This window comes from Pyxicephalus adspersus, chromosome 1 (assembly GCF_032062135.1).
Source record: "Pyxicephalus adspersus chromosome 1, UCB_Pads_2.0, whole genome shotgun sequence".
Taxonomy (NCBI): Eukaryota; Metazoa; Chordata; class Amphibia; order Anura; family Pyxicephalidae; genus Pyxicephalus; species Pyxicephalus adspersus.
Genome location: NC_092858.1, coordinates 60,489,433 through 60,515,663, shown reverse-complemented (window position 1 = coordinate 60,515,663; position 26,231 = coordinate 60,489,433). Strand labels below are relative to the sequence as shown.

General features: G+C 35.3%; 1 protein-coding gene across 14 annotated transcripts in view; it reads left to right on the top strand.

Annotated features, from left to right (window-relative positions):
* DOCK9 (dedicator of cytokinesis 9) overlaps window positions 1-26,231 on the top strand; it is a 132,742-nt gene that overhangs the window by 96,432 nt on the left and 10,079 nt on the right. For 6 of the 14 annotated variants that reach the window (XM_072411447.1, XM_072411398.1, XM_072411369.1 and 3 more), the window contains exons 27-46: window positions 103-174; window positions 2,385-2,531; window positions 2,675-2,758; window positions 2,860-2,971; window positions 4,368-4,546; window positions 5,877-5,987; window positions 6,081-6,201; window positions 6,882-7,015; window positions 8,793-8,907; window positions 10,482-10,548; window positions 10,756-10,803; window positions 13,070-13,206; window positions 18,077-18,192; window positions 18,335-18,472; window positions 18,623-18,805; window positions 20,042-20,155; window positions 20,618-20,833; window positions 22,561-22,618; window positions 23,952-24,058; window positions 25,744-25,866. In XM_072411447.1, coding sequence (XP_072267548.1) covers window positions 103-174; window positions 2,385-2,531; window positions 2,675-2,758; window positions 2,860-2,971; window positions 4,368-4,546; window positions 5,877-5,987; window positions 6,081-6,201; window positions 6,882-7,015; window positions 8,793-8,907; window positions 10,482-10,548; window positions 10,756-10,803; window positions 13,070-13,206; window positions 18,077-18,192; window positions 18,335-18,472; window positions 18,623-18,805; window positions 20,042-20,155; window positions 20,618-20,833; window positions 22,561-22,618; window positions 23,952-24,058; window positions 25,744-25,866 — 2,382 coding nt within the window. Of the gene's footprint in view, window positions 1-102; window positions 175-2,384; window positions 2,532-2,674; window positions 2,759-2,859; window positions 2,972-4,367; window positions 4,547-5,876; window positions 5,988-6,080; window positions 6,202-6,881; window positions 7,016-8,792; window positions 8,908-10,481; window positions 10,549-10,755; window positions 10,804-13,069; window positions 13,207-13,757; window positions 13,802-18,076; window positions 18,193-18,334; window positions 18,473-18,622; window positions 18,806-20,041; window positions 20,156-20,617; window positions 20,834-22,560; window positions 22,619-23,951; window positions 24,059-25,743; window positions 25,867-26,231 lie in introns of all 14 variants that reach the window. The other 8 variants (XM_072411472.1, XM_072411417.1, XM_072411427.1 and 5 more) reach the window with 2 other exon arrangements.

Here is a 26,231-nt window from a genome sequence, read left to right as displayed (position 1 = left end):
ATCAGATTACTGTTTGCTTTATTTTACTAAAGGATCCTTTTATCTATTTTGACTTGATGTCTATAGATTGTGTTCACTAATTTGCTATTACTTTGTTCACAGTACTCGTGGTTTTTCTTTGAAGTCCTAATAAAATCAATGGCCCAACACCTTGTTGAGAATTCAAAAATTAAAGTATGTATTATTTCTTATTCCTATGTATTTGAATATAAGATTTTTTCTTAGTTTTTAAATCTCTTAAATGACATTTTTGTGTATCTAAAGCCAAACTTCAGACAGGATGAAGGTGTATGCACATTTCTAAAAGATGAGACCTCCCTGGGTAATGCTTAAAATAGGATTCTTAGCCTCCATGATTAAAATAGCTGAAATCCATTGACCGAAAGGGACTGGCTAGGGGCAATAAGTTTGGGGAGGAAACTATTTGTTTTTGTGGTAGTTTCTAATGCATAGAAAGATGTGTGGTGAAATAAGCATTTTAAATATAGTAGAAGAACCTGTACATCTGTGTAAAACTTAGGGTAAGGCTGGAGATCAGCTTTAGATGTAGTTAGTTAAAAATCCTTCATTTGTGTTTCTCAAGTAGTTTTCTATAATCCTCTGTATAGAAGCACCAGTGAGTGAAGAAGAGAGGAGAACAGCATTAAGAATAAGTCGGGCTGTACTGCAGTTATGCGCTTACAGTGAATAAGCAGAAAGCAGTATAAAGTGGTCACTTCAATGATGCGCCGCTTTTTCTTTTTCAAGACCATTAACATTTCTTACAAGCATATGGCTGAAAAAATGGTTATGTATGCAGTTCAACTATATATTTTGCTATGTGTTTGTTCAGTTTGGAAGACCTTATATAGAGTAAATGTATTCATATAGAATGTATGTGCTCAGAGCAGAAAATCTGTAACCTAAAATAACTTTATTTATATTTTATATTTTTGCAATTTACATATCTGTGTTGATATACAGGTGTGAACTAGAATGAAATATTTAGGCAATAGATGAGCTTTTCAGTTAATGTTTCAGTTACAGTATGTTTTTGTACTGTTTGAAATGGGAGGGTGGACAGGGTTAAACTCAAGTGGGTTCCTCAGGGATGTGGGTGGTAAGCTTTTATAAAACCTAAAATGCCACAAATAAGATGAAAATTACATGGTTCAATTTGCCACAAAATACTACCCTGCAAATTTCTGTTTCCATAAATGAATGTTATCCTCTCATCTCATTTAAATATCCTGAAAGCTTTTCCTAGCAGAAAAGGTCACTTTGATTGTGGAGTGGAATATAAACAGGTTTGGTGCTAGTAGATATGTCTTACTGTATTTGTAGCAAATTGTATAATTCCACAGCATTAACTTTATTTTAGGCATCAATTTGTTTATTGTACTTATGTTTGTTCTTTACCTTACTTTGGGCTCTAGTTATAAACCAGGGAATCTGACATTCTCTTAAACATTCCCTCGTGGGAATCAGTTAATGTCATTAAATCGCATGGACCTGGATGATTCCCTTAAGGGAATGTTTAATTCCCTTTCTTTTAGAGCCCTTTGTGTGTTGTCCTGTAATACAGAATGCAATGTAATTCAGTTGCACTGAAGGCAAAATAGGAGAATTGTGCCTTGCTGTATTGTAACATTCTAAAAGTGCGGGAAATAAAATTAGATAATAAATTTGCTCTAAAGCTGAAGGAATTTGTTTTTTTTTTTTGACTCCTGTAATAAGTATACTAGATCTCTGTGGAAAGGAGAATGCCAGTTATTTGAAAGCTCAAAAATAACCACATGAATGCACAAAACCACTAATAAAATATGGGCTTTTGCATTAAAAAGACATTTACATTTTTAAGGGACTGTTCCCACCACTGTTTTTTTTTAATACCAAAACTCATGTGTCAATGTAGTACAGCAACAAAGAAGATTGGTGTTCTGGGTTGCCATTTATTCCTAATGGCACACCAAACTCACCTTGCCACACTGTTGCCACATAGTCTTGTGCTCTGTGCTTTTAAAAGTACAGCATGCACATATTTTTGCTAGGCATTCTAATTACACAACTATAGCCATAATGCAATGCGCGATGCATAGTGCCTTAGGGGCATGGTGCCATGAAATATGCCTATAAATGGTCTGCTGAAACGTTTTGTTTCGAATTGTTTGCTTTCCATTGGCAAGTATTGTAAGATTGAAACACATACACAAATATGTCTTCAAGTAAAACTGTCTGTAGTACAGGAGTAACCAGACAGGAATCTAGTCCAAAAGAACAATAAATTAAGTCACACAATCTCCAGTCTTATCAACCTTAGATGTTATATAAATGTGGGAAGTAGTTTGCTTACCATTTTTCTGATCTTGCATTGAAAATCATACTTTAATTTTTACTTTTTCTAGTTACTACGTAACCAAAGATTCCCAGCCTCTTTCCATCACACGATTGAAACCTTAGTTAATATGCTTATGCCGCACATCACGCAGAAATACAAGGACAATCCAGAGGCTTCCAGGAATGCAAACCAGAGCCTTGCATTTTTCATTAAGGTTAGTAGAATGTTTTAAAAGTGTTAGTAGTAGGTGGTATATAGTGCTTGTGTACCTATTTTCATCAGTACTTATATTACCAACATTTTCCAATTCATTCATATTTTTGTGATATTAATTGCTTTTCTTACATTGTTTTACAGAGGTGCTTCACTCTTATGGACAGAGGTTTTGTATTTAAGCAGATTAATAATTACATGAGCTTTTTTGCACCTGGAGATTCAAAGGTGAGATTTTTAATTATTATTAGGATAAACACAATCATTTTCAATGTTAAAAATGCATTTTGAAATAACTGTAATCACTAACTACTGCTGTTGATTTTCAGACACTGTTTGAATACAAGTTTGAATTCTTGAGAGTTGTCTGTAATCATGAGCACTACATCCCTTTGAATTTGCCAATGCCATTTGGAAAAGGCAGAATCCAAAGATATCAAGGTAATGTTGATAATTTAATTGAAAATTGAATTTGAAAAGTTATATTTAGGTATTTTTCGTCTAAACTATTTCTTTCACTGGTTGTTGAATGCCAACAAAGCAATATTACAAAGGAGACTCTCCAACAGGAAAAAGATAACAGTGGCTCCCTTGCCATGTGCTCCTCAAAGTACAGAACTAAAAAGGTGGCGGTGCAGTTGGAGCACTTTGCTCATGCTTCTGGCACAGACGATGAACACAGCTTTTCTGGCAACTTATCCCCTCAATGTTACTGCTTGGTTTCTCTTGAGGGCCCTCTGTAGACATGTGACCTCCTGGAAACTCTCCACTTCTTGATACAGCTCCTAAATCACAGAACTGCGTAACTATTCAGGGCAAAATGAAATATCTACCTGATATGCAGTAAATGGTTCAAAAATGCAATCCCCAGACCCTTATAAAGTACAAAAGTTGCATTCAAAATCTTTGGACATTGAGCACAGGCTTTCGGAACTAGGCTTGCCTACTTGTTATACCCGGCCAGATTGCAGGTCTTGGTGGGTGATCAAACCATAATCTTTTATTCATCCACATCTGTCGCGGTTTGGCTTGACCTGGGAAAGGGCACTTCGTTCTGCATAATGCTACCACAGCTTCCTTGGTTCTCAACCAGATCTTTGATGATCTTCATGAGTTTTGAAATCATTGGTTTATAAACTAACCCTATTTTTGTGTTTTTTAAGGAAATATGTTAAAATGTGTAATCTGAACCTAAGCTCCCTGTGTATTGTTCTTCATTTTAGCCCTCGGATACATTAAAACTATACTGTTAATTACAATTAAAAAAAAAAAAAAAATCTTGGTAAATGTTTGGCAACCTATGTGTTAAATTAACCTTGGTTTTAATGAAGTGTATTTTTCTGTGTAAAGCCTCAAAACTACCTGGTTACCTGTGGATTCTTGAAATGATAAGCAAACTCTAGAAAAGGAGGTTTTATGGATTTTAATTACACTACATCCCATCAATATGTGGTAGAGTTTTGTCGAAATTTTATATGAATAATCTTTTTCGGTAATAGAATCCATAAACCTCATCATTAGTGAACAATTGATCAGTGTTATCCATTATTTTTTTATTGATCACTTTTTGACAGTGCAGTCATTAGAAAATCCTGTAGGTATGTGCAGGTCATACAATGGTACTATTCTATTTTTAATTTTTTAGTTTGCAGTTTTGCCCTTACCAACAAGTAACAAAACTACATTGAATAAGTAAATTTTTTGGTCCTACTGACACATAAGTTAGCAGTTGGACCATATATCCTGTACTTTTACTTTGTGAATCTCTTGAATTGGTTCCAAGCAATTTGAAATGCAATTTTTTAGTTGCCTTTATTAAATTAATTTACTTCTGCAGACCTACAGCTTGATTACACTCTGACAGATGAATTCTGCAAGAACCATTTTCTAGTGGGACTCCTTCTTAGAGAAGTGGGAAACGCACTGCTGGAATTCAGAGACATCCGGCAGATTGCCATTAGTGTACTAAAGAGCTTGATGGTCAAGCATTCATTTGATGACCGATATTCAGCCAGAGTAAGTGTTATTTGCCTGATATGTGTCTCAGATATTAAAAGGACTTCTAGTGCTGTATCAGTTGTGTTTGTGTTGTAATGTTGGTTGCATTTGTATTTTCTTAAATTTTTGCTTTTGGTCTCAAATGATCACAATGAGTAAATGAAATGCAGGATCTTATTTCCACTGTAATGTAAAATCTGGTAGAAGACCTATCAAGCCTTTACAATAGGCAGATATCAAACTATTGGTGAAAACTATTTACTTAGACTGCAGAATTTTAGGGATTGAAACAGTCCCTCATTGTATTTTAACAAATTATATTAATGGTATAATTTAAATTAGGACATCTGTGCATTCAGCACATATTACATACTTATTGATCAAATATTTTACAGAAGTTACTACATTTTTAGATATTTATAGTCATAATTGATATAAAAATTCATGATCTGCATAATTTTCTTATACATTTTTAGTGTGTTTAGTGTTCTACTTTGAATGTGTACTGTTAGGATGATTGTTTTCAAGAAAGTTTCAGCTTTAGTTGAGAGAAAATCCTTTTCACAAGGCAAACTGTGTCCTGAAACACAATATTTTAATTTAAATTAATTGCTAAGGATGTCCTAACTTCAGCATCGGTCTGTTTTGAAAGTGAAATCTCAGTCCTGCTACATGTGTATTAGATACTAACTCAGACAGTGGGCCTGATTTATTAAAGCTTTCCAAGGCTGTAGAGGATACACATTCATCTGTGAAGCTGGGTGATCCAGCAAACCTGGAATGGATCGGGTCCAGTATTCAAAGCAGTTCACACACACACCATTTCCTTTGGCTATTCACAAAATGCATATATTTGCAGCTAGCTGCATACCACTAAAACTCCAAGGCTGGGTACATACGTGCAATATTTCTCGTTGGAAAGGATTTTTCACAACGACTAAGGACTGCACAATGCATGAATGAGTGCTGTACATACAGCACTGTTCTCCTCTATGGAGAGAGGAGGGGGGGAACGATGGAGCGGCACCCCGCTGCGCGCTCTCCCCCTTCGCTTCTATTACGACTGGTCGTCGTCCAAGGATCCGCCAGGACGGTCGTTCGGATGATGGACGACAGGCGCTGTACACACGCCAGATTCTTGTCCAATATCTGCCCTGAGCCGATTATCGGACTAGAAGCATTGCAAGTGTGTATGTAGCCTTAGGTTAAGAATCTTCAATTTAAACTATCATACCCAGAGTTGGGCTTTATTGCATTATTACTTGCAAATCAGCCATGTTGACAAAGGTGTGTGTTAGAGTTGTTCAATAAACCTATCTGTGGTATACATTGTTTTTTCTTATTCTAGAGTCAGCAAGCAAGGATAGCCACGCTATATCTTCCTTTGTTTGGGCTTTTGATCGAAAATGTACAGCGGGTTAATGTGAAGGACACATCACCATTCTCTGCTATTAATAATGTAAGTGTTAAAGCTTGGTCTGATATTTACATTTAGTATGTGAACACATTTTACACTGATATCTAAAACTTGTTTTCTTTTACCAATTTTAAGAATGCAAAGGATGAATTAATTAATGTAGCTGCTGGAAATCCATTGGTGACTCCTCAGAAGCCAGGCAATACCCTGGATAACAGTCTTCATAAAGATCTTTTTGGTGTTATTTCTGGCACAGGTAAGTAATGTAATGTGTCAATATTTATTAATGCTGCCAAACCATTCTTTTTTCCTTTTAGTAATATCAACCTGTATAATTTCATGAGAGCACATGAGTTAGGTCTGTTCTGTTAGAAGTCATGTGACCATTCCATAAAAAGCTGCATGTTAGGAGCCAATTGAATTACTAATTTCCAGTCACCAATCATTCCCCAGACCTTAGAGTGTGCCTAATAATAAAAAAAAAGTAGTGTGTACTGTAAAAAAAAAAAAAAGTACTGTGACATTTCTACTGTTGTGTGAGTTTGAACCATTACCTTTTCAAAAGAATTGTCATTAGTCAAATCCTAATTGAGTTACCCTTTTTGATATTTCACATTAAAGTTCCATACAGCAAACATTGGGTAAGTTGGGCCCGCTACACTTTGACTAATTTTGAATGATGCCCCAGTATTTGCCAGTGGAACCCATCTATTGGTGATACTGGCTCACTCACTGCAGCATTAAGAAATCAAAAATCTGTTCCCTACTAGAGTTATCCTGTCTCTTCTTATATAATTGGAAAATGTCATGCAGGAGCAGTTGAGAAATAAACAGCCACTCTTAATTATGTCTGTTTTAATTTGCGTCCTGTTTAAAATGCCTGAGCAGATATGTGACTCATGAAGCATATACAGTCATTTTAATTGTCTTTTGCAGCTTCCCCGCATACCTCATCTACTCCCAACATAAACAGCGTGAGGAATGCCGACTCTCGAGGGTCTCTCATCAGCACCGATTCAGGGAACAGTCTTCCAGAAAGAAATGGTGACAAGAGCAGTTCCTTAGATAAGGTATATCTAAAAATCCTAAGTGTGCCTTTCTGGTAATATCCAAGTCTATATTGTCACTTGCAGCTATACTCATGTGTACTTACGCTTGTTAAGATTGCATTTCATCATACTTTCCATTTTAACATTTGTATTCCTAATGACCTTAGCAGGATTGCCTGCAGCATTTCTATAATGTGTATTTGTCTGCCCTGCTTGTCATTATTAATGGATTGTGTTCTTCCTCACATTTGTATTCATGTTTTATACAGCACATTAAAGTAATAGCTTAACATGTCTGTAGATAAACATATCTACATCGAGGTTATCCTTACAAGGGGCTGATATAATCTTGCTGTTGTGTATTTTAATAAATATATGTAATGTGAATGTACAGTTTGCATTAGTCCAGGTTTTGTAATATTTTCACCTTACCTCTTTAACATGCCTTCATCGTGCAGAAGGACCGGCTCATCCGGAGGCACTCTGCTTATGTCTTGCGCTGTAGCGGAGAGGAAGAGGACTGTACACTGGCTGCTAAGAGAAACCGTTTTACCATGGATTTCTCTATGCTGACAGTGCCTATACTGTCAGAGAGCTTTGTGCATGTTTCTGCCCAAATACAACAAGTATTATTTATTTAGCCATCACTTGAACAGTGTTTGGTTATGGTGTTTGTTAAAGGCCACATCCAGCTAAAACTTGTTTTTCAGTTTTTGGTGCCAGCCGATGTGTCGAGCAATGGCATTTTCTGTGTCTTGTGCACATCAGAATAAAGCTCTTCACACTGAAGACACCTGTTGTCTCCTTCATTACAGGCATCTCACTTCCTGCTAAAGCATAGGAATCCAGCTATATAAATAGGATACGACTATAAAGACAGCTGCTGGTAAAAGGATCTATGAACTCTGGGGCTGAATTTGTGATCTTGGTGTTCCAGAGCTAGCCATACACATTTCAATCTCTGTAAATCAAAATCCTTCAGATATTGTCATGTTAGGACCTACCCAAGGAATCATTTTCATTTGTTTCTAGGCAGGAAGTCACATTTTATAGTTGATAGTGGATCTTAAACAATTAGTAGGATCAGATCGTAAGTTTGATTTTTTTTTTTCCACTTAAGTACCCGATGTATAATTTTCAGCTGTTACGAACCCAAAAATGAAATATCTGTTTTTTGATGGATGTAGCCTTTAGCGTTTTGCATCAGGTGGAAACTGTTCGTTTTAAATAAAATGGTTTCTAGTAGCACCTTAGTAAGTTTCTGTCTGATGCATTATTACCTTTTAGAGTGATCTTGGTTTGTACTGGTTGCTGTGTACTAAATTTGCCTTTTTTAGACTAAAGATTTGGTCCTTCATCAATATTAGGAATGTTCTGCTACAACATTAATTTATTATTTACTGCATAACGTTTAGTAGACAGATTTGCAGATTTCTTTGTTAATAGCAAATGCAGGTAAGGTAATTTAGCAGAGACAGTCCCTAGAAGCAAGGTAGCCAGTTCACCTAAATAAATGTCCTATATTGGTGGAAAATTATTGTTAGAAACAGAAATGTATTGTCTCCGTAATAATGCTCACTGTACTTCATAACTAAATTGAAGGATTGATTTGTTTTTTGTTTTTTTTCCCGAGCTTGAAACTTTTGCTTTCTACACATGGCTCTATACCTCTGAAATTAGCCTTCTTGATGAATCTGTGTGAATCTGTTGCAGTGCTGCCCTCTTGTGTACAGGTTATTTAAATGAATACGGGTCAGATTGTGGAAATCAATTCTATTATTTTTTTCATATATCTTAGAACCAGCATGGTGGATCTACAGGAAACCAGTTAGTACGTTGTGATAAACTAGAACAAGCTGAAATTAAGAGTTTGCTCATGTGCTTCCTACATATTCTAAAAAGCATGTCAGATGGTAAGTACCTATTTGCATACACATCCACTTCTCAACAACTAGCTGAAAAAATGATGTGAAAGTATAACTGGAGCTGCAGAAGCATTTGATTTTGTGTTACATTAAAAGCGAACAGTTTCCATGTTATCTTTTATATTGTTTCCCCTAAATTGCTCATTTTTTTTTTCCACCTAATATGAATCATAAGATTCAAGCCTGGTTCGTAAAAATGGAGTTGTGTATCAATAAAGTGCATTTAAAGCCAAATCATCATTATTTTTATGGAGTAAGGAATATAATAAAACTTCTAACGAGTGACAGCAGGGATCTCTTTATGTGAGGGCTTATCTAGACATTTGTCACCAAAACAGGTGCGGCTATTAAAGTTTTGCACTTCATGTGTCTGTGACAACTGAACTTATTTTTTTCCATTTCTTCTTACACAGAGGACATTGGTCACCAGGACCAATAGACAAGGTTGATTTTCCCAATGGCGGCACAAACAGCACTGAAATCTGAGTTTATAGTGCCAATTCAATTAATAATTTCCTAACAAATATTTTAATGTATAGAAATAGAATTGCAAAATATTAAGAATATGCAACATTTACAGTAGATGTGACATCTAGTAGATAAAGGACCGATTGAAGGCATAATGCATTAAAAACATCACTACTTTTTTTTAACTTTTTTTTCTAAAGCCATGACATGGCCACTGGATTGCCAATGCTACTACTTTATAAACCTTAGGCACTATATTACCCTTTAGGCATCTTAGGCGTTTTGCCATTGGTTTGTGGCCTTATTGATTAAAAATAGAGCTTGTTTTAACTCTCCTTTTTTGCAAGTATTTAGTAATCAAGGTACATTGCATAATTTATTCAGATTTTTTTATGACAAATGTAATAATAGGGTCTTCTCTTCCTTCTGTGTCACTGTCCATATCTGTCATTTGCAATCCCTATTTAATGTATAGGCATTTTATGTATATAAAATGTTGGTGCTAATATTAATACTGCTAAATAATAATAGGTCATTGAATACTATTGCTAGAGTTGTCAGATTTTGTGTTTGTAGTCTTTGTACTACTGCTTTTCTTGTCCCTTAACAATTGTGGAGGTACCTTTGCATTGCTAAATTACAACTTGATCATTGTAGGTTTTACAATGACACCATCTATTTGCTATACTTTAAGGCAGTGTTTCCCAACCTTTCTTAGTCGCGGCACATATTTTACAATTAGAAAAATCCCACGGAACACCACCAAAAAGTCAGACACGTAAATTAGCTACCTGCTGCCATCTAGTGGAAGAGTTTTTTTTGGTTCTGCCTATCACTATACATCGCTGGTATAGACAAATGAAGACAAATTTTTTGCAGTAAATAAATCATTTTGGGACCAATTAACTGAAATTGGATAATTTCCCACGGTACACCCGAAGATCTCTCAAGGCACACTAGTGTGCCGCGGAACAGCGGTTGAAAAACACTGCTTTAAGGCACTCAGGGTTATTTTTCCTTTCACCTATACAAAGTGTTACAAATTTACCAATGGATGCAGAATGTATTGCTAACCCAGCCATCTTGTTTATCAGATGCACTGTTTACTTACTGGAACAAAGCCACAACATCCGAGCTGATGGATTTTTTCATAATCTCTGAGTAAGTACTTTTGTATATTTGTATTGTTTTTTGTTTCACTTTATATCCTAAACTCAGCAGCAATTTTACATTCTGTGCTATGCATGCATGTTGTTTTAAAATGTGTATGGCCTATATCTGTTATTATTGAGATTTAAACTTTGTTAACAAATTGGTTTAATATGTTGCTTGTTTCTTAACTCTTAGTTTTTTTTCTTCAATTTTTAGAGTGTGTCTTCATCAGTTCCAGTATATGGGCAAGCGTTACATTGCCAGGTATAGTGTGACTTTAAGCTGATTTTGTCATGTATGTATAAATAGATAGACAAGATAGACACGGATATTTTGTTTTATACCAACCAAACACAATTCTATTTTATTAAATGTATATGGTCATTTGAATCTGTGCATTGCTCATGCAGGACAAGGTAACACGTTCACTTGCTATCCTCCCCAGCTACACACACTTTTTTCATTCCATTGGTCTCTTGAAGCGTTTGGAAAAAGCCCTGTGTAAATTCCAAGTCACATCTTGGACCTTACTCAGTTCTAAGAAAATTAACAGTATGGGAGCATGCAAGTCATGAAGCACCAGATATGTCATTTGGTGGGGAAGGGAATTGCTCACATGCTCCCTAACACTGATATGTTGGGTAATTATTTTCTCTTCTGGTTTGTGAATGTTAGAAAAGTGAACATGTGTTGCTAGGTAGCACTTGATTTGCAAGTGAACTAGTTGCCTTTCCCTGCTTGGCACTGCTAAATCTAGAGCAAGCATCGGGCAGCATGTTACATACAGCTGTTGTACCAAGTTTACACATTTTATTGTATTGTTTACACATTTACACATTGTTTACACATTTTATTGTACACATATTTATTGTGTTTTATTGTTATATGCCACACACATATGATGACTCATATTCTCTACATTGCAGTCTTGTATCCGGTTTTAATTCTTTGTCCAGATTATGCACACTTTTGACAGTCTGTAATAAATTATACTTAAACTTAAAAGCTGTTGGGTGTGGAAGTATTACCATAAATAATAGCAGTACACTCACACAAAATATTATATATATTTTTTTCAGCTATCTTCATCTGTATAATCATGACAAATACACGTTGGAGTCTTTTTTTTCTTTTTTTTTTTAATCTTAAAGAAATCTGAGTGGCTTTGGAAACTATTTGCCGTCTCAGATATTGATTGTTTATGGATTAGTACTATTAAAAATGGTACTCTTTACCATAATATTATCTATACTGATATTTCCAGGATATCAATTTATGCACATTGCTCAATTTATGGTCCAGCAAATGCTTGGAGCAGCAGAAAGGATACTGTAAACCAGAACTAAAGGTTATTTTGCATACCATTTTACCTTCCATATAGCTATTGTTTTTATAGATTAGTGCTAATTACGTCATGTCTTTTAAAACAGACAAGGTACAGAAATGTCATTATGTTCTGCTAACATGTTGAAGTAACCACTGACATAGATCCTTAGGGTGCAGACCTGCATCAGTTCATGTACCTGCAGCTTGCTAGTGTGAGATCCAGGCAGTGTCTGACAGAGACGGGTACTAGATGGGGAATGTTACATGTTTCATCTTATTTCTGTGGCTCTGATCTGCCCCAAACCTGAAAATCTGGTAGTTTGTAGATACCCGAGTTGATGCAGGTCTTAACCTCAGTATGTCCTGTTTTTTGTCAAAGTAAATAACTTTTCTTTTTCAAAAATGTCCTATTAAATATACTGCTTAATGTACAATAGTAATTGTTGATTTAAAAAGTAACCTTATTGTGCAAGATAAGATGTCAGCAGTCACCTATAGTAGTCAGTATTTGTTATTTACATCTACACATAAGGGCTTAATGTTAATTGGTTTTGTTACTGTTCAGACCATGAGCATGTTAAATGGTGAGGGATGCATGTATGGACTACCTCACATGATAACATACATAATAAGGTTCACAAATGTGTGTATGTGTGCCCTGCACTGGTCCTCACTCTTCAGCTCTGGTGGTGGTACACTTTAGGAAGCCAGCCTAAACAGATTGCTAACAAGGCTCACTCTTTCTATTTTCCCTCACTTAATTGCTGGCAAGTATAACAAAGTGTATGGCTCTTCTCCCTTCCTGCCTGGGTAAGACTGAAAAGTTGCCTTGCTGACTTTCCTTTATTGCATGTTTGTGTGTATGGCATTGCTGATTAATCCTTCTGCTTTAACAACTTGTCTAATGATATCTAAAACTACACATCTCCCCATCTGCATACTACATGTAGAGTTATGTAAAACCTTCTTAGGTGTAGTTTCATTTTTTTCCTGATAGTAGACATTAGCCCAGTCATTGCATTTCAATGCATATTTGTAGCATGTTGCTTTTACAGATACAATGACATTTTTTGCTGTGGTTGTAGACCCAGATTTGTATTCAATGATATGTTTTTGCTTTTTCTGCTTTACTAACTGCCCCTACCTCTCTGCAGTGGGGACACATCTAACTGGTGCCTCTGTCCCATTTCCACCCATCTTGCAGGAACCAGGAGGGGTTGGGACCCATAGTTCATGACCGAAAGTCTCAGACATTACCTGTTTCCCGTAACAGAACAGGAATGATGCATGCCAGATTGCAGCAGCTCAGCAGCCTGGATAACTCTCTCACTTTTAACCACAGTAAGTTCTGTGCAGTCAGCTGCCTCTTCCTGTACCACCTCAGCACTGGCAGGTTCCACAACTGTTCCTCACAACACCTGGAACACAGAAGAGTGTGTAGTCGGGGTTAAAATCATGTTTTTCCTTCTCTAAACAGAATTGATGCTGCTGAATACCAGATGATGATGTGTGCCACTCATTGCTGCCAGCATTGTGCTGCCACAGATGTTTAAATGGAGATCAGCTAGTTTGTACATTCCCTCTCAATTGGCTTTGTAAAAAGGTTTTGTAATCTACTGCAAATATACAGCAGACGGAATTTCAAACGCCTAATTCCTCTGAGGAGCATATTTTACTGTATTTGCTTGGCCGCTTGCAGGCCTGCTTATGTGGTAATCCTCTGGAGTGATGACAGCACAACCTTGACAGTTCATGAGCACATATATGATCTTTCTGGTATGTGTATTAAAGTTTTCCTGTTGCTGGGAAAGAGTATACTCTCACTCTCCACAGTTCACTGTGTGTATATGAAAAAGCATTCAATAATGAATTGACTTTTTCTGTGTTTTCAGTGTGAGAAAGATATCAAGTATACTTGGAATAGCTGTAGACAATGGTAAGATTCAATCAGGTTGACACTGGCCTAGAAATATGCCTTATATTCAGCCAAACTTTCTATATTTGCCCTGCTTTGCTTCTTTCCTTGGATTTACTGACTGTTGTACATAACCCCAAGCATAGCTTGTTTTTGTTTTGTTTTATATTGTTTAAGGCAGGCAAATGTCTGCAGTTTGAATTCTAACACTGTTCTGTAACAACACAAAAGAGCCTATTTTATTAAACACATATGGTGTGAGATTGTTTCCCATAGCAACCCTTTGAGCCCCAATTTTTGTTGAACATACTTAAGGAATAAGAACATTAATCTGGTTGATATGGACAACAATTTTTCATGTTATTTTTGTTATTCGTTAATTATTGTGGATACAGCCTCCAATGATTTTGTCCAAATTCCCGTACGTTGAAACTATAAAATTCATTGGTCATCATTTTTTTTTCCTGCATGTCATTTTGAATGTAAACCTTAATGCTGCTTGTATCCTGCAGTGCTATTTCATTTATTTAAATGCATATTTGATTGCTTGGAAAATACAGCATTTAGCTGGCTGACCTTAAAACATTCATGTACTATATTACTTTTTTTTTTAAACTGTCAAAGTCAAGTATACATATGGATCCAACGGTTAGAATGGATGACATTGTATTTACTATAACATTCACTAGCATGGGCATGTATATAGGTACATTTTTTGACAACATACAACCACATTATATAATACCTGAATGCATTTAAATATTGATGTCAGTTTGCTGTATCTCTTCTATTAAAGCGAAAGTATAGTGTATTATATTACAAAGTGAGAACAAGTGGAATTTTCCTTATTAAGATACCAGCCACGCAAGGAAAGCATTGTGTGTCAAATTACTTCACAAATTACAGGCTTTCTCAAAGGTTTAAAATAGTCCCTGATATTCTTTAAACATCATTTTCACCATTTGCTCAAAATTGAAATTTTCAGCAGTGAGGACCATAAATATTGTTGCCTGTGTACACATGAATGTTAGTAATTTGGTTCTCTAATTCTGAACAAGTTTGCAGAAAAGGACGTTGTACTATTCAGATCTACATATTTGTCTGCACTGAGGTAAAAAAAAATAGCAGCTACTTGGGTAAAGTTTGCTTGCAGTGGTCTGGTGGCACATATCCTAAACAGGATTATTTTATTGCAGTACATCTTCTAGGTTTCTGGAAGATAAGGATTTAAACACATACAAAGAGCATAGACAACGGTCAACTAAATTTACAACATAACCTGTAAAGAAAAGTTTTTTTTTTTTTTTTAGCATGGGTAAGGATTAGGATCTTCTGTCTGTATCTCTCTTGAGAGATTTCACTTTTTTGTCCTGTTTTGTAATCTCTGTAAAGAAGTGAGGGGAAATCTGCAGAAGTAAAGCACATGGCTTTAAAAAATCCAAAGAAATTCCAACCCTTATCCGCAACTTTTTTTAATAGCAGTGCCAGTTTTGGAAAAAGAACATTTTTGAACAAGCTAGAAAAAATTTCCCTGGCTTGCTCAAGGTCAGAGCAATCAAATTGTTGTGGAATTTTGTAGCATGTATTTGCTACTAATTGGTCACCACGGTAATTATAGCATTACTATTTATTTTAGCGTCCTAACATAGTTTCTCATGAACTAAAAAGCTGCATGTGGAGATGGACTGTGAACTAATTTTGTACGGTTTGTGCTATACCACATCGAGTATTGGAGGAAACTTCTCAGCATGTAGCATGGCTTCTGCATTATGTATTTTCAAATGACTCTAGCTGTTGTAATAAATAAATGTGTTTTAGAGCATAAGGTAATATTTAAAATGTTCTTATGAATCTTCACAATAACTTAGAATCCAGTGTTTTACTGTTTCTTTATATAATCCACCCTTTCTGCATGGGTAGTTTATATTTTACTGTTAATTTAAATCAGTCTTATTTACCAAGTTTTTCTACAGTGCCCTGCAATAAATTAATTTTTTTTTCTTTTATCTTTTTAAGGTTGTGGTCCAGTAAGACAAATTAGCCATTTAATGTACCCTTTACTTTATGCTTAAAAATATTTGCAAAGACTAAACACATAGCTACAAACCTGGCACTTTGTACCTTTAATACCTTATGGCATAGGGAAACCTTTAACTCTGAACTCTGGATAGATATAAAAGACGCAAATTCAAGCGGATGTGGTATACTTAATACATTTGTATTTGTTTATTTTTAAATGCAACCTATACAACCCTATACATTATATAGGGTAGAATGGTAGCCAACCAGGTGTTGTACATACAAGTGTACAGACAGGGAACTCCCTGATAAGAGTGGGCACACAGATGATGTGATTAGTGTTCTTATGTTTCTTTACTGTCCCATCAGAAGGTGGAGCTACAACACCACTTATATTCCTAAACTTTAACAAAGGAATGAATGTCCTTTTCCTGGCTGTGAGTTGCAGGGCTGTGTAAATATCTGAACTCATTTGGCATGCAAAACAGCACCATTCTATGTGTTTGATCTGTTTATCTAGAGTTCAGATTTGAATGAACTCATTTATTTATAATTCTATTAATAACAATAAAAAAAAAATTAAGCATGTCATAATTAGTATGGACAGGCATAAAAGTAGATGGGTATTTTTTAAGGTTCTTAAATTTCTTATTTGCATTCATACAAACTAACATGTCTAAATATTAGTGTGATTTAATGAGTGTCAACATTCCACACTTTGCAAATTGCACTATAAACTGCAGAACTCTACAGCAGTACATCAAAGCAATAATTTAAAAACCCATTGTATAGTATTAAGTGTATGTTTTTATGCTATGAATCAGCTAATTACATAACTGTTGGTTATGATTGCCCTCAAAATAAGGAAGCCTGTTGTGTTTATAAAAAAATATATATATATATTTATACAAGTCATTTGAAAGTACATTTTTTCTCTGTACATCTGTTCATTATGCTTGCAATATTTCACAATGACATTTCCATCCTGTTACATCTGATATGTTGTTTTAACATTTTCTTTAAACTAAAAATATGTTTTAACATGGATATTTTGTGTTGTAATAATAGTCATCTGGTCTCCTATATAGCGTCATAAGCAAAGTTTGTAGGATTTTTAAAGTCCTTCTTGATCCTAAATTTATATTTTTTTTGAATGAGTGCAGTTGAGTGCGATCATTTTATATTACATGATGGCAACTTTGCCATGTATTCACGTTTAAATTGTATTTTCCTCTTTTAAATAAATGGCAGTGACAGAATTTCTAGATTCTTTAAGTTATAGAGACCCTGCACCAACTGCTTTTCCTAGTAACACCGCACAGCCATCGGCATTCTTCTGCCTGATGTGCAGGACATAGAACACTGTCACTGGCTCCAGCAATCTAAAAGCTTTAATCCTGCACAAGATACCTGATCTGCTTCACACCTTTTGGTGCATGTTTGTGCAGGGTCATTCATCTGAGGCAATATGCAGGGGTTTTTTAGACTTGGCTGCCATGCTGCTTTAACACCAATAAGTGACCAACTAAAAAGAAAAAAAAAATCCAAACAGTCATATCCAATTTTAACTCCTATAATACTCAAGTTCAAGCACTCACAAAATCAAAAACAAGCTCAAAGCATCCAGCAGTTATAGTGTTGTGGTGTAAAGGCACAGAACCTAAATGTGTGCGTGAACCCCCTTTTTTTATTATTGTTACTCTGCAATCCTCAAACTTTAAAGCTTTAACAGTTGATGGGTTTTAGCAAAGACATAATTACCAGGGGAAAACTAGTAAAAAAAAAAAAAAAAGAGGCCACGTGTGCATTTTGTATAGCTTTATGAGATAAAATTAGGAAATGCTAACAGTTTTTCAATGTGAGCAGATACCTGTCTCTTATTTGTAACTTATAACTAGATAGGAAATATCATCATTTCTTTATCTGGTTCTCTTAGCACGGTTTTCTCAAGTTGGTTATTACAAAAGCAAAAGCCACTGCATATTTGATGTATTGTAGATTTGGTTTTGGAATTCATTTACAGTGTGGTATAGAAGAGAAAATATTGTACTTTTCTTGACTATTTACCCTTTCTTTTCTTTTGTATGGTAGTAATTTAAAAAAAACTTGAAATTTTATAAACTGTATCATTTGTTTTTTATGAAGTGCTTTCCATAGAAATAGAGCATTGAAAAACCTTTAATCTAGAAGCAGTGTTGTCATATTTTCAATTTTCTTGTACGTTCTGTAGGTTTTATTTTCTTTTTTATAATTTTACCAATTTCTTGATTTTTGTAGGTTATGGCCATTCCGACGCGGACATCCTCCACCAGTCATTACTTGAAGCCAACATTGCCACTGAAGTCTGCCTTACTATCCTGGACACATTGTCCCTGTTTACCATGGCATTTAAGGTTTGTGCTCATTAACTGTTATCCTTGCAGCTTTGAAGCTGTTTTCATACATCCACATTGTCGCATGTATCATTGTTTTAAATTGAAATACATTGCCGTGAAATTTATTTCCTTATTTTTTTTTTTTTTTTTTTTTTACTAGAACCAACTAATTGCAGATCATGGGCATAATCCATTAATGAAGAAGGTGTTTGATGTGTATCTCTGCTTTCTTCAGAAGAACCAGTCAGAAACTACATTAAAAAATGTCTTCACCGCGCTAAGATCTTTGATTTATAAGGTTAGCTTCCAGCCAAAGTCATGTTCTATGTAAACTGTAATGCTCTTGTAATAAGTGGTATAATATTATATTGTTCATACACATCTTTATTGCTAAATAATAGAATATCAGTAGATACTAAGGAACAATATTCTTTATTTTGCCTCTTAGTTCCCATCAACATTTTATGAAGGAAGAGCAGATATGTGCGCTGCCTTGTGTTATGAAATCCTCAAGTGTTGTAATTCCAAGCTCAGCTCCATTAGGACAGACTCGTCCCAGCTCCTGTACTTCTTAATGAGGAATAACTTTGACTACACTGGAAAGAAGTCATTTGTCAGAACACATTTACAGGTAATGAGGCTGTGTGGTCTGCATTTATTTCCTTGAGCCTTGTGAGGCAGATTGAGCAATCATGTTTGTACATTGAATTTTCTTCAGATAACTTACCAACATTGAGGTCATGTAGAATTGTGACTTTTAATGAAAGCGGAACAGTTTCAATGTTTACTTGTGTTTAGAGGTGCAAACCTCGGAATTATTATCCTCACCCTGCTTCTTGGGCCATTGTATCAGAACAGACATACAGCAAATATTCATCATTCATCTCCTGGCCTGCTTACTTGTTCCATGTCCATATTTCCTGTAGTGATGAAAGTGAGAAGAAAATGGTTGAAAATGACAGTACCTATAATACTTTCCTTATTGGTTTAAACCTGTCAGACCTGGTGAATATCATTTCCTTTGCCATGCAATTATGAAAAATTATGAGCAAATGATAAAATTGCATTTTTTTGGTTGAGGGGCATATTGGCAGTTATTGATCAGTGTAATTACAGAATCGGAATAACTTAAGACCTGCACATTGAACTTTGCGAAAGAGTTCAATAAAGGGATTTCTAAGATGTAATTTCTAATGTATATATTTAAATTTAGGTTTTAATGCTAGTCCTGCTTCAACCTTATTAGGAGTCTTCTAGATAGTTGACTGTCAGTGTTTGTTGTATAGGGAAATAATACTTGATGGTTGCAGGAGAATCTTAGGTAGGGTTCTAAAGATCTATGATGTAAAGATGTTAAGCATATTTCATTTGTAGAATAGATAAGTCAAGTGAGACAGAAGTATAAATCTGTCTCCCTTGGTAAAGCAGATTCTATAAGTGTGTTTGCAGAAATGACCTTGGATTGGCTCATAGAGGGTAAAGTAACAGGTTTACTTTATTTTCCCTTTCCAGCAGAATTACGCTTTCCTTCACCTCATTTTTGATCTATTTAGCTGCGAGGAGCATAATTGTTTGTTAATTGACTCAACTGTCACATGTAATGTACTACTCGGTGCACAGAAGTACCAGGTATTTAAATCTGTCTAAGCATATTTCCCCTGTAGGTAGTATATATTTAATGCTTAAATCAATGACATGTGGCAGACTTTGTTTTCTGTTATTACTATTTCACTATCATGGGTCAAATGGAATGTGACAATTCTATCTCAAGCAGAATGTGCATACCAAAGGAGAAACTTCTAGATATGAAGTAAATGTGTGTGTTTTTTTTAATGCCATTAAGCTGTCTGTGGCCCATGTTTTCCAGGTGATCATATCAGTAAGCCAGCTAATAGCAGATGTGGTTGGAATTGGTGGCACAAGATTCCAGCAGTCTCTCTCCATAATCAACAACTGTGCAAACAGTGACCGGCTTATAAAGGTTAATATTATTTGCTAATATGCTGATAAACATAGCAAATATGTAAATCATTTTTTGTAACAAAATACATATTTTATTTCATGGTTAATGATATAGGCGCTATGACCACTGCTACCCCTGTCCTGCCAAATTGTAGCATGCAGACCTTGGAGAGAACAAATAGACTGGATGATGCTGTGTCTCTTTATGAACTCCAAGAAAAAAACATGTTTTTGGTGGGGGGAAAAAGATGATGTTATATATAATTGAGGTTCTCAGCAACCTAGGAACTTCCAAAAACAGTCCAAAATCTGGGACAGTCATACTAAAATACAATACAGGCAAATCAGCCTAATTAAAACTAACCGGCAAATGCCCACTAAACCAGTTTAGCCTTGTCTTACCCAGTAAATATTTAGTTGATTAAAAAAGAAAAATACAATATGTCTAGTAAAAGCTCGGTCTGCTTTGTTTGTTCCACAGCATACCACCTTTCCTTCTGATGTAAAAGACCTTACTAAAAGAATTCGCACAGTGCTAATGGCTACAGCACAGATGAAGGAGCATGAGAATGATCCAGAGATGCTTGTAGACCTGCAGTACAGCCTTGCAAAATCATATGCCAGCACTCCTGAGCTAAGGAAAACCTGGTTAGATAGCATGGCAAGGATTCATGTCAAACATGGCGACTTATCAGAGGTATGGTGATTGTTGAATAATTTTAAGGATAGGCTAATTTTGTGTGTGTGTCCAATAGAAGTCTTTTTCTAAATTGCCGTCAATGAAATGTGTTTCTACTTCTAATCCTTCCCAAGTTTTTGCTTACAACAGTGCATATAAAAGGGCATTACAGTATATGTGCAGTGCATTGTCGTTCCATTGTTTAGGTTCATCCCACTTTATATACACAATGAACCACAACACACACATGAAAACAATTTGTGCTTGACAAGGCAAGTATGCTTCAAAACATAAAGCAGCATTTTTTTCAGATTTAGGTGTATTTGCATCCCATATAAAATGTGTGGGCTTACTGACACAAAGCAATTTAATGCACAAAAAACATATAACCATGTTTTCTATCTTTTTTTCCATTATTTTAATTTGCATTGTTTTTTGTATTAGGTTAATATTTGACAGCATGCCTTTATGACACTTATCTTGCAAAGCAGACATTTTATTTTAAAATTTTGTTTTATAACCTGACAATGTACCCTAGGATGGGGAGAAGGGGCTGTGTTTGTTGTTGTAGTCAGCTGCTGATATTTCGGAGAACTCCAATTTGTAGTATGGGGTATATTTTTATGTTTTTTTTGTTTTTATTTTATATTTTTGTGTTCTGTTTTTACCTCTGAACATAATTCATAACTTATTTAATTCTAACATTTTCCTTTGAAAAGGAAAAGTGTCAGGCTTTGTTTGCTATATATTGTACAAAAAAACCTGTGTGAAAATGAAAGTTGTCCACTGGGTTGTAGTCAACAAAATACATGTCTAGGGTCTTGTTTAACATCCCCAGCGGTAACCCCAAGTGTGACTCGGGGTAAAAAAAAGATACTGAAAGCTGTAACCCCGAGTCACACTTGGGGTAGCTAAAACAATGAAAAACCTGCGTCCTTCTTCGTGATCCCCGTCCTCTCCCATCCTTGGCGATCCCCATCCTCTCGCATCCTCCGGCTGACATCCTCTGCATCTAATGAGTCACCCAGGAGTTCCTGGTGACGTCACTGCGTGCGGCCGTTGCGTTTGGGGGGTGGCGGGAATTGTAAATTATTTTGTATTGCATTCAATACAAAATACCTTTTGAATGCAATACAGTGAATTTATGCCTAAAAGAGGTACATTGTCCTTCATTAAAACATTTTTTACAGTATATTATAATAGTATTTAAACATTTTAAAAATGTATTTTTTTTATTTATTTAATTTATTGTTTTGCCATGATTTTGTGTTTCAAACTTTAATATACTCATACTAATATATTATACTGTAAAATAAATTTTCATTAAAAACAATGTACCGCTTTTAGACGTATAAATACGGACAGAAATGAACCGCCCAGGAGGTTAAACAAATAGGAGAAACAACAGAATTGTTGTTTATAGTAATTTAAATTTGATGCCTGGATAATGATAGATACAACCTGACTGGGAGTAATGCAGTCAAATTTTATGTCAGTTTTTGGAAGTCAACCTTCTTGTTTGTTATCACTTGAATGGAAAGTCATATAAACAAAATATGGTCTGTAAAAAGATTGTGACATTTTCTCAGGGTTCTACACTTAAGGAAAAACAACTTCTAAATAGGAAAGTTTTACTCATGTGTTTGGATGCTTATCAAAGGTTTGTTTATAATAAACTCTTGTAGATAAATTGTGTGCTGTGCGTAATCAGAGTATCATATGTTGTTTCCTCCTCTGGCTTGTAGGCAGCAATGTGCTATGTACATGTGGCGGCTTTGGTAGCAGAATACCTCACAAGGAAAGGTAAGCACATATCGGTAATGAGTACTCCCGGGTCATTTTTTTTTTTTATTGTTCCTAGGATTTAGATAAGCTTTTTCCTCCAGTAAACAGCAACAATAAAGGAAAACATTATAAATCACAGAGGACTGAACATTCATTCTCTACTGGAACTTCCCCTTTGCATCCTAGTATAACTGTCTGTATACTCATCAACCTCTAATTGTACTCCAAAAATGGATTAGATGTTGTAGCAGACATGTCAAAACTTCTATGACATCCAATAAATGTATAGCAAAGGGATCTAAAATTTGCCTAACTATTACAGGACACGTGTGGCTATGTTTACATACAGTCATGAATTATTATTATTATTATTATTATTATTATTAATAATAAACAGGATTTATATAGCGCCAACATATTACGCAGTGCTGTACATTAAATAGGGGTTGCAAATGACAGACTAATACAGAGAGTGATAGGAGTAGAGGACCCTGCCCCGAAGAGCTTACAATCTAGTAGGTGGGGGAATTTCACACACAATAGGATGGGAGATATGTAGTGGTGGGAAGTAGTGATGGTTTCAATTTACAGAAGACGGGTAGGCAAGTTTAAAAAAATGGGTTTTGAGCGCTCTTTTAAATGAGCAGAAAGTAGGAGCAAGCCGAATAGGATGAGGAAGACCATTCCAGAGAGTTGAGGCAGCTCTAGAGAAGTTTTGTATCCGTGCGTGTGATGAGGTTATGAGTGAGGAAGTCATTAGTAGGTCATTGGAGGAGCGGAGAGAGCGGCTGGGGGGGGTTTTTTTTTTACCAAGTCAGAAATGTAAGTGGGACAGTAACTGTGTAGGGATTTGAAGGCAAAGCATAGGAGCTTAAATTTGATTCTAAGGTGAAATGGAAGCCAATGGAGAGAACTACAAAGAGATGCAGCGGAAGAGGAGCGAAGGGAAGGATGGATGAGTCTGGCAGCAGCATTCATGATGAATGAAAGAAAGTACACCCATATAGAAGCCAGGTGTGGAGAAAAACAGATATAGCTCCTGATTCAGTAGCTTTAGGAACCACCTTTAGCAGCAATAACTTGAATAAATTGTTTTCTTTATTACTTTATTAGCTTTTCATATCGTTGTTGAGTAATTTTGGCCCACTCCTAATTACAACATTGCTTCAGTTCATTGGGGTTTGCGGGAATCTCATAAAGGTCCCACAACAGCTGACTGGGCTATTGCAACACTTTGTAAAAATAAAAAAAGTCATTGATACCCAAAAGCTTTTGCTGTAAGTGCAATGTATACATATTATCTGTATTTCAAACCCACTGATATGCTTTGGCTTTTTATATTATATTTCAGGGATGTTTAGGCAGGGCTGCTCAACCTTCCGAGTGATTACTCCAAATATTGATGAAGAGGCCTCCATGATGGAAGATGTTGGGATGCAAGATGTGCATTTTAATGAGGTATTGAATGACTCCTATGACTATTTCTTTTAGAAATCAGATGATAGTCATTAAAAACTGAATATCATATATTTTTTTTATGTACATACCTCATTAATGTTCCACTGAAGTTTTTACCACTTGCTGTTAAATATACTACAGTATATTCAGACATTATCCTACAAAGAAATTGCCTCTGCATTAATTATTTTAAATTATCAGAATTTGCCAAGGACCAGTGAGGTCAGGTATACAGACATGGAAAGGCATGGACCATTGATGAATGATTTTAGGCTTTGGTTCATTGCTGATTTCTGAAACACATGTGCAATAAAAGAGCTATACATTTTAGTGTACCTGATCTCACTATTTCTTGGTGTGGTTAACTTGTGGATACTTCCTCTACAGGAATATTATTTTGTTCATATTTCACCCTGTAGTGAATATTTCTACAACAGCAATTTTTTTGTTAAACTTCACTGATCAAAGAAAAAAAGTGTGTGTGTATTTGGTTATACAAACTCTGTTCCCTTAATCAAACACATATGATAGGCATTTTTTCATTTCAGTTTATACAAAGTCTCATAGTCATAACTTAAACTATAAACTTGTTAGGCTTTCTCTACGCGGACATTTTCCCCAGCGTTTAACCTGAGGCTTTAAAAGCCTATGTTTAAAATTCCTATGCATTTCAGTGGACTAATCTACACCAGGGCCTTTCTTTGAGGCACATAGGGTTAACGTGGGTAAACATGTCCATTGATTTCAATTGGGGCGTAAACACAGGAAAACGTGGCATAGACGTTTTTCAGCGCTTTCCAGCGGTATAAAGGCAAGCTTTAAAACACTAGTAAAAGTTCAAAAAAACGCATATAAACGCGGTAGGAACGTTTACGTTTGTTTTTTAAACTGCCAATGTAGACCAAGCCTTGAGATAAGATTTAATAATCCTTTTTGTAACGCCTGAAGAATGTAAGTTTTTTATAAAGCATGTGATTTATAATCTTTATTCTTCCCAAAAGACATACTATTTCTGAAAAATAGCTTCCTAGTGATAAAAATCTTGCACAATATGGGTATCTTTTTTCAGTTTCTTAAACACTAAAGGAAGGTTTATGCAGGGTTTGCACATAACCTTTAATCTGAGAAACATAAATTAGTCAATATTTAACTAATTTCCTATGTCATAGTAAGATTAAGTCTTTTACTGGATAAGTGTTGGCATTAAAGAATCATGACTAATTCACTGATAAATTTTAGCTTTGGATTTAAACCAGTTTCTTTTGGAAATTTAGCTTAAGACTCTTTTGCATCTTCCCTAAGTTTGTAAAGTCATTGGTGTTGTAAAAAGAAAACAAAACAGCCGTGCAGCAAGAAAGTGGGTCCAGTCCCTACGTATGCACGTTACTGCCCAATAACATTCATAATTGCGTGCATATAACTTGTTTTTTTATAGTAGGCTTTCTTCCAATAGAGGACTAAATTTGCCTTTTCTGACTTTGAGAAGTTCCAACAAACTATTGAGTATTGTTAGGTTTGTAGGGAAGCCAACAAAACAAAACTGCACGTGTGTGTGTGTATGTATATGTGTGTGTGTGTGTGTATGTGTATATATATATATATAATGTGTGTGTATAATCTATATCTCGTACTCTTGTAACTATGTACCTGTAAGGTTATTTATAATGATGATTACGGTTTTTTAGGATGTGCTGATGGAGCTTCTTGAGCAATGTGCGGACGGCCTTTGGAAAGCTGAGCGATATGAGCTAATTGCAGACATCTATAAACTCATAATTCCCATTTATGAAAAGCGTAGAGATTTTGAGGTATTTTTTTTTCGGTTTTGACAATTTCCATAATTTACTTTGACAAAAATTTTTCATTCTGCCAGGTGTAGTTTTGTGAATTGATAATGGAAATCCCCAGTGTGACTCGGGCCGGCTTTTCCACGCAAAAAGCGGTAATCCCGAGTCACACTCGGGGTCGCTTTAAACTTAAAAAAACCTACTTACCTTGTTCCTTCGGCGTCCATTTGGCATATATATATATATATATATATATATTTATATTTATATATGCTACTGTACAAATATATTACATGTTTAACTATTTTTGTTTTTTTTATTTAGTTAAGTTAAATACATTTCCATGCAAGAAAAATGTAATGCTTTTTTGCATGGAAATTTGGACA